The sequence below is a fragment of the Choloepus didactylus genome, chromosome 9 (genome assembly GCF_015220235.1).
Source record: "Choloepus didactylus isolate mChoDid1 chromosome 9, mChoDid1.pri, whole genome shotgun sequence".
In the NCBI taxonomy this organism is placed as follows: domain Eukaryota; kingdom Metazoa; phylum Chordata; class Mammalia; order Pilosa; family Megalonychidae; genus Choloepus; species Choloepus didactylus.
The window spans coordinates 102,850,885-102,860,119 of NC_051315.1; the positions used below are offsets into that span (position 1 = coordinate 102,850,885).

Sequence of the window (9,235 nt, forward strand, 5' to 3'; positions counted from 1 at the left end):
TACAGTTTCTTTAATTTCCATAAGGTCTTCTATTTTTTTATTTACTCTTACAATTTCTTCCTTATGCTCTTCTAGGGTCTTCTTTATGTCTTTTATATCCTGTGGCATGCTCTTCTTCATGTCCTTTATATCCCGTGCCATGCTCTCGTTGCCTGTCTACTAGTAGTTCTTTGATTAATTGCGCCAAGTACTATGTGTCTTCTGATCCTTTATATCCTATGCCATGCTCTCGTTGCCTGTCTGTAGTTCTTTGATTAATTGTGCCAAGTACTGTGTGTCTTCTGATCTTTTGATTCGGGTGTTTGGGTTTGGGTTTGGGTTCTCCATATTGTCTGGTTTCATAATATGCTTTAAGATTTTTCTGTTGTTTTTGGCCTTTTGGCATTTGCTTTACTTGATTTCTAATATGTCAGAACTGCAGCTTGGTGGCATACACTTTCTCTATCTAACCAGCAGATGGCATCCATGAGTCACCTATTCCCCTCAAGTCAGTTCTCCCCAACTGTGTCTTTGTGGTGTGTGAGGATCTGACTCTTGTGGGGTCCAACTGGTGCACTTAATTTGGGTGTGTTGTCGGTGCTGTCCACCCTGAATGGGGGGTGTGTGTCTGAGCGGTTAGGCAGGCAGGGCAGCTTTAATAATCAAACCTCCCAGTGTTCCTGGAGATTTAAGGCTGTTCTCTGCCACTGACCCACAAGTCCTTGGTATTGGTGTAGGTTCCTGGGATTTCCCAGTGGTTCCCCCTTCCCAGCTGTGCTCTTCCAGGACCTCTGCTGAGGGAGGGCTGCACCATGTCACAAGTGTGCGCCGGCCTCCAGGGAAACCCTGGGATGCCGGGCCGTGCAGGGGTGTTCCCAGCCCGCTTCAAAGATGGTTGAATGGGGCGTGTTAACTTCCCCCTTTCCACACAGCACCGCTCTCCCAGCTCCGGGACAATCAGCCGTGGGTGTATTAAAGGCCACTGTCCACGGCCGACACTGTGGCGTGTGCACGGTGCTGTGGAAAAGACTCTCTGTCACACTGGGCTTCCTGGCATGACTCTGTGCTGCGGGCCTGGCCCCTGGTAGGAGCGTCCCCCACCCACTGGGGTGATGGCTGCAAGTTGTGTGGTCCTTTCTCCCTTTGGCTCCCCTTTGCTCCCCTGGGCCTGAGACAGTCAGCAGTGGGAGTGGGAAGGGGTATCCTCCATGCCAGACAATGAGGCTTTAGCCCAGCCCGCTCCCACTGTGCTTCACCGCGGGGCTCTCCCCGTCGTATCTGCAGCTGCTCCCGGGCTTTTTTTTTTTTAAAGAACTAGTCCATCTTCAAATGCCAACCGCAGCATGGCTGAGGGACTTTCAGCTGACTCACTCACTCATTTCAGAATGCAGACACCTGGCTTCACCAAATGCACGTTCCCTGTAGATTTAGCAGACCTTGTCTGGCTGGTGCTACTCTGGAACTGGTGTTCTGGGTTACTTTCTGGTTTTTATCTAGTATTTTTCACGGAGGTGTTTTTTTGCCCTGTCTCACCTAGTCACCATCTTCGGTTCTACAACTGAGTCTCATTTGTTAATACAATCTGAAAGCTTTGCCTTTTAAGTATTAAACTTTTCCTGTGAAATTTTAATATTTAAATATTTAATGTTACAATTTTTATACTTGGTCTGCTTTTTGTCTTCCTAAATATTTTTCTGGTTGCTACCCTGTTATTCAAATCATCATTTTTAATGGTTTTTAATTCATTTGGTCAACCAATATTTACTGAATTACCTACTATGTGCCAGGAACTGTTCTAGTAACTTGGGATACATCAGTGAGCAACTCTAAGAGCCTTGTCTTCACGGTTACATTCTAACAAGAGGAGACAACATAATAATAAATAAAACACATAGTAAATAAGCAAGTTAGCCAAACAGATTTCTGGAGGAAAAGAATTCTAGGACAAGAGAACAACTAAAGGAAAGGCTCTAAGGCTGGATGTGCCTGATGAGTTCTAGAAGCAGCACAGAGGCCACATGTGATAGGAGTGGATTCAGTGAGGACAAGGGTGGTAAGATAAGGTTGGAGGAAATAGGAGACCAGGGCATGTAGACCACTGTAGACCACTGTAGACCACTGTAATGTTATACCAAAAGACTAAAATGTACTTTCCTCTTGTCACTGAAATGACTGAGTCCAATATCTAGTGTAGAAATAAAGTTATAACGTGCATGTTCCGGTTTGTTAATGTTGCCGCTAAGCAAAATACCAGAACTAGATTGGCTTTTATAAAAGGGTGTTCATTTGGTCACACAGTCACAGTCCCAAGGCCACAAAGTGTCCATGGCAACACATCGACAATCGGGCACCTTCACTGGAAGATGGCCAATTGCGTCTGGAAAACCTCTGTTAGCTGGGAAGGCACATGGCCAGCATCTGCTCCGGAGTTCTGGCTTCAAAATAGCTTTCTCCCAGGACATTCCTCTCTAGGCTGCAGCTGCTCTTCAGAATGTCACCCTCAGTTGTTCTTGGGGTGTTTGTCCCTGCTTAGCTTCTCCATAGCAAAACCTGCTTCCAACGGCCGTCTTCAAACTGTTTCTCATCTGCAGTTCCTCTCTCAGCTCTTCTGCGTTCTTCAAAGTGTCTCTCTTGGCTGGGGCAAGCTCACTCCTTTTGTCTGAGCTTATACAGTGCTCCAGTCAACTAATCAAGGCCCATGCTGAATGGGCAGGGCCACACCTCCATGGAAATTATCCAATGAAAGATCTCGCCCACAGTTTGAGTGATCACATCTCCACAGAAACATCCAGTCAAAAGTCTGCAACCCAATCAACACCAATATGTTTCCTGCCCACACAAAACTGCATCAAAGATAATGGCGTTTTGGGGAACGTAATACGTCCAAACCAGCACAGTGCACATGCATCTGTATAACTTTTCTGTCTTTTGGCTTTTTCCTAATGTCCTGAGACTGAAAACGGGCTCTGAGATGCTGAATCACTAATCGATATAATTAGTAAATAATAGAGCCATAATTTACATCCAAGTCTGCTTGGATCTTAAAATTTTATTTATTTATTTATTTATTTATCTTTATTCTGAAATAAGTTCAAAGTTATAGGAACAGTTGCAAAAACAATACTAACCCCATACACAGAATGCCATCATACCCTGACCCCCTCCCCCGACAGCCCAATCCACCAACTTTAACATGCTGTCACATCACTATTTCTTTCCCTCCCTATCATCCATCATCTATTGCTCTGTCTTCTGAACATATGAGAGCTAGCTGCACACACCCTTGAACAAACACTGTAATTCACATATATACTTCCCATGAATAAGAACATTCGTTTATGCAATCCCATTAAGCGCAGCTAAGAAGTACAAGAGATTCAACAATGAAACAAAGCTTACATTCTATATTTCCTTTTCCTTATGTCTCAACTGTGTCCCTTTGAGCCTCTTGTCCTCCATCCTCCAATCCCATCCAGGCTCATCCTTGGCATTCAATTGTCATCTATTTAGACTGTCTTTTTTTTTCAATTGTGGAAACATATACAGCCTAAATCTTCCCATTCCACCCCCTCCCTAGCCTTCCATTAGTGGGATTAATCACTTTTACAATGTTGTAATGCTCTTTCCCACCATCCATTACTAGAAATTTCCCTTCACCTCAAACAGCAACCCTACACTCATTTCTTACCTCCCCATTGCCCGTTCCCCCATTTCTCTTAACCCATACTCTACTTTTCATCTCTATGGTTATATTCTCCGATAATTTCTTTGTGTTTACTGTGGGGCTTAAAATTAACCTCTTAAATCCATATCAATCTTTTCTTTGATAGCACCTTCACTTCAATAGGATGCATAAACTATGTTCCTATATTCCTCCATTCCCCCACCTTTATACAGTTGTCTAAAATTACATATTTTACATTGAGTTCAAAACCACTGATTTGTCATTAGAGTTTGTGTATTTTATATCATGTAGGAAGTAAATAGTGGAGTTACAGTTCAAAAATTATTGACTTCTATTTGTATTCCATTGTGGTTGGAGAATGTGCTTTGAGTATATTCAAAATTTTTTTTTTTTAATTTATTGAGGCTTATTTTATGCCCCAGCTTACGGTCCCTTCTGGAGAAAGATCTGTGATCCCTAGAGAAAAATGAGTGTCCTGGTGCTTTGGGATGTAAGGTACTATATATGTCTGTTAAAATTCTCTATATCTCTTTCTCCTTTCTGTTGTTTCTCTGTTGGTAGGGCTCCCTTTAGAATCTGAAGTAGGGCAGGTCATTTATTGGCAAAATCTCTCTGCATTTGTTTGTCTGTGAAAAATTTAAGCTCTCCCTCAAATTTGAAGGAGAGTTTTGTCGGATAAAGTATTCTTGGTTGGAAATTTTTCTCTCTCAGAATTTTAAATATGTCATGCCACTGCCTTCTCGCCTCCATGATGGCCGCTGAGTAGTCACTACGTAGTCTTATGTTGTTTCCTTTGTATGTGGTGAATTGCTTTTCTCTTGCTGCTTTCAGAACTTGCTCCTTCTTTTCAGTATTTGAGAGTCTGATCAGAATATGTCTCGGAGTGGGTTTACTTGGATTTATTCTATTTGGAGTTTGCTGGGCATTTATGCTTTGTGTATTTATATTGTGTAGAAGGTTCGGGAAGTTTTCCCCAACAATTTCTTTGAATACTCTTTCCAGACCTTTACCTTTCTCTTCCCCTTCTGGGACACCAATGAGTCTTAAGTTTGGACGTTTTATTTTATCTGTCGTATCCCTGAGATCCATTTCGATTTTTTCGATTTTTTTCTCCATTCTTTCTTTTGTTCTTTCATTTTCTGTTCTGTGGGCTTCTAGGACACTGAGATGTTTTTCAGCTTCCCGTAATCTTGTATTGTGAATATCCAGAGTCTTTTTAATTTGGCCAACAGTTTCTTTTATTTCCATAAGATCTTCTATTTTTTATTTACTCTTGCAATGTTTTCTTTATGCTCTTCGAGGGTCTTCTTTATGTTGCTTATATCCTGGGCCATGGTCTTCTTGATGTCCTTTAAATCCTTTGCCATGTTTTCATTCTTCGATTGTAGTTCTTTGATTAATTCTGCCAAGTACTGAGTCTGTTCTGATATCTTGATTTGGGTGTTTGGAGTTGGATTCTCCATATCATCTGATTTTATCATATGCATTAAGATTTTCTGTTGTTTTTGGCCTCTTGGCATTTGCTTTGCTTGACAGGGTTCTTTCAAGTTGTAAAAAAAAAGATACCAATCTAATTTTTCAGAAACACAGTTTGGTGACGCACACTTTCTCTAACTAACCAGCAGATGGTGTCTGTGAGTCACCTATACCCCTCAAGTCAGTTCTCAACCTTGTTCCCGTGGTGTGTGGGGAAATGATTCTTGTGAGGTTCAGTTGGAGAACTCAGTTTGGGTGTGTTGCTGGAGCCATCCGCCCTGAATGTGGGGCATGTGTATGGGTGGCCAGGGAGGAAGGGCCGCTTTAATATTCAAATCCCCCAGGTTCCTGGAGATTCAAGGACGCTGCAAGAGTCTAAGCCCTCATTTCATTTCAGCCCCAGACCCTCTCTCTCGCTGTCCCACAAACCACCGGACTTGGTGTAGTGTCCCTGGGTTCTCCGAGCAGGTCCCCCCTCCCAGCCGTGATCCTCCAGGAGCTCTGCCGAAGGAATGCCATGCTATGTTACAGGTGCAAGCCATCCCTCAAGGGAAGCCCTGGGCCGCTAGGCCGTGCAGCAGCACTTTCAGCCTGATGCAAAGATGGCCGAACAGGGCATCTCAAAGCCCCCCCTCCTCACACAGTTCGTCCTTCCCAGCTCCGGGACAACTGGCGGGGCTCTGGGCTGTGGGCACGGCCCCAGGCAGGAGTTTATCCAGCCCTCTGGGGAGCCAGCTGCGAGCTGCGGGGTTTCCTTCAGCTTCTGGCTCTCCCCTCCGTTCCCCTGGACCCGAGGATATCTGCAGTGGACTATCCTCCAGGCCAGACACCGAGACGCCGGACCAGCCCCCCCTTGCTGTGTTTTACTGTGTGGTTCCCATTCCTGCAACTGCAGCCACTCCTGGGTTTTTCCCTTTTTTTTTTTTAAAAAGAGCCAGTCAGTCTCCAAACACCTAGTCCTGGCTTCCCCACAATGCCGCGCAGCTGCGGGTCTTCCAGCCAGCTTACTCACTCATTTCAGAATGCAGACTCCCGGTTTCACCAAGTATACAGCCCCTCTGATACTAGCAGACCTCGTCCAGCTGGTGCATTGCTGTAACTGGTATTCTGGGTCACCTTCTGGTTTTTATCTAGTGTTTTTGACGGAGGTGTTTTTTTGCCCTGTCTCACCTAGCCGCCATCTTAGTTTCTCCGATCTTAAAATTTTATATCTCACATTGTGTTCAGGAAACCTTTAGAATATTTCTGGCTAAAATACACTAAGACACAGGAAAGCAAAAGAGGCATGAGACAGAATAAAGTCTTTTAGATCAGTCACAGGTGTTTGTTTCAGTTTCCTCATTCCTAAAGCAAATACATACAGGGAGTTGGCTTAAACCAAAAGAATTTATTGGTTCATGGTTTTGAGGCTGGGGAAGTCTAAAATCAAGGCATCACAAGGCGATGCTTCCTCCCTGAAGAATGTGGTGTTCTGTGGCTGGCTGCTTTTCTGTCACAGGGAAATACGCATGGTGGCCTCTCCTGCCTTCTTGGTTCTGTTGACTTCCAGTTTCGGGCTGCTCCCTGTGGCTTTTTTCCCTTTCTGTGGTCTTCCCTATAAGGCCTTCAGTAATAGGATTAAGACCCATCCTGAGTCAGTTGGACCATACCCTGGCTGAAATAACCTCCTCAAAAGGTCCCATTTATAATGGGTTCACACCCACAGGAATGGATTAAGTTTAAGAAAGTTTTTCTGAGGTACATCGCTCCAAACCACCACAGTATTCAAGAGAGAATATGCTGAGGGAAGAGAACCAAAATGCTTGGCAACAAGTGTTTTGGAACATCCGTTTCTCACTAAAGAGACCAAGAAATCTGTACTGAATAAATTGGCCATTTTTTCCCTAAGGCAATAAACTGCAACTAATATATCAGGCTAAGCCGTGGTCAAAAAAACAAAACAAAACAAAAAAAACCTTATGTACATTATAAAATGGGAAGCAGCCTCTACCAGCAAACCTGGGAGCTAGTTATGAATAAACTCTCAGGCCTGACCCCAGACCTACTGAATCATAATCTATTTTACCAAGATCCCCAAGTGATTCACAGGTACATTAAAGTTTGAGAAGCCTGTTATAATAAAAATATAGCTCCTGACCCTTTCAGGGGGTCTCAGGTCCTCCCTTTTCCAATATTCTCCATGTGAGGATAGATTTTCTTCTTATACTTCAACCAAAATAACTCACGGCAATAGACTGAATGCAGAGGCAGAAATGAGAATCCAGCTGTCTTCTATTAAGCTGGCATTAAGATTTGCAACAATGTAAAATAATGTCACTCCACTCACATGCTCTTTTTTGTAAAAGCGATTTTTCATAAAAATGTTATTTATGTTAACATGTAAAGGGTTATTACCGTTACTTTCAAAAGAATTAAATATTTTTAAAATGCTCATTTTGTAGATTCCTATTGATATCCATATATATGACCCACATAAACAAAGGATTTTGGAATCCTCTAAGTTTAACAAAGTAAAGGGGTCCTGATGTCAAAAAAGTTTGATGATCACTGTTTAAGGAAGTTCCTGGGAAAAGCTTAGAAAAGTATGTGTATCCTAAAACAAGGTCACCTCCCCAGGAAGAGGAAGCACTGACTCCCCCCTCTCAGGCTCCTGCAGTATCTTAGAATATTTTACCACAGGTTGTAGTTAGCTAATTACATACCCTGTCACCCTCATTAAATACTGACACGTCGGTGCTTCCAGTTCATTTACTCAACCAATGGATTTTACGAGTCTGCTGGTATCTGAAACTCTTGATCTTAAAACATCACCTTAATAAGTTGCTGGGCCACTTCAAAGCTCTCTCCATTAATTCCTCTGCATTTAATTAATTAAAAGATCCGTTAATAAATCTACAGTTAACCTCTTTGTCAGATGGGGTCATCACCAGGTCATTCCTGACGACGGGTTATTTGTCTTGGACACCTCACCGGGTCCACGCCGCTACAGATGGCGGTGGGTGTTTTCTCCAGACCTGTGAAGTGGAGAGGGTCGGGCTCCGAAGTTCATTATCCGGCGGCGAGACCTAGCGGCGGCAGCCGACACCCTCAGCCAAAGTTCTGCAGCGCTCCAGGAACTGGAACTCTCGCAGCCCGAACTGCCAGCCGTTCCCAAGTGCCAACCACCCACTCCTGCCTCACGGAACTCTTCAAAACGCAGGCTCCAAGCCCCCTTCCCCCTCAGGCCGCAGAACCAGACGCGCCTGGGGCCGGGGAGTGAGCATTTAGTGAAACGCCCCCCCCCCCCCCCCTTCCGGCTTTCCGCTCGGTAGGAGAGGCGGCTCGTTCTGGTGTCTGCCCGACCCGGGTTCGGGGAGCAGAAGGACAAAGATCAGCCTCACCCCTCCCGGCCGAGCTCAAGCCCCGCGCCCGGTTCCACGCCCCCAGGAAGTCTGAGCATCACCGCCCCGGCCCTGCCGCCCTCCGCAGCCAGGACCGCCGGAGCCAGGAAGGGCACTCACCTCGTGGCTGGCGGCAAGCGGGACGCCCATCGGCCGCGCCAGAAACGCAGGGACCCGCCTAGGAGGCGCGCGGCCATGGTGGGTGGATGAAGGGCAGCAATGAAGGGGAACGCGATCCACCGGCCTCTCGGAGACTCCGGGAGCGCAGTGGGACGGCGCAGAAGTGGGCGGCGGGCGGGGCGCGGGGCGAGCAGCGTGTCAGCGGGGCAGTCCCTGTGCGTGGTTCCGCGGTTTCGTTGTTTCGCCGTCCCCTAACAAATGCGCTTCTCGCTCCCTCCCCGACTTTCGGAGCCAGGCAGCCGCGCGACGAATGTAGCTCACCGTTGCTACAGGGCCCTCTTATCAGTCAAGCTGTCGCTTTTGCCCGCAGGTTCTTCCGTGTTTTTCTAAGTAGTGGTTAATTTTTATGGTGTCTTAAACCTCTGAGAATCGGTTGAAAGCCATAGAGCCGCAAAGTGCACCCCCAAACACATACCCACAAAATTTTGCATACAGTTTATACTTTTTAACATCGGAAACTGATTTGCTTCACTTTGCCAACTATGTAAACACGGTTTTAAAAGAATTATGCTGCCCTCAGAAGTCACGACTTCCC

The 9,235-nt window shown here is 45.4% G+C and overlaps 1 protein-coding gene across 1 annotated transcript in view; it reads right to left on the reverse strand.

Moving 5' to 3' along the window:
* Nucleotides 1-8,915, reverse strand: part of ACADL (acyl-CoA dehydrogenase long chain) — a 68,661-nt gene extending 59,746 nt beyond the window's left edge. The window contains exon 1 of the mRNA XM_037849451.1: nucleotides 8,641-8,915. Coding sequence (XP_037705379.1) covers nucleotides 8,641-8,717 — 77 coding nt within the window. The 5' untranslated portion in view covers nucleotides 8,718-8,915. The remainder of the gene's footprint in view (nucleotides 1-8,640) is intronic.
* Between the last annotated feature and the right edge of the window lie 320 nt (nucleotides 8,916-9,235).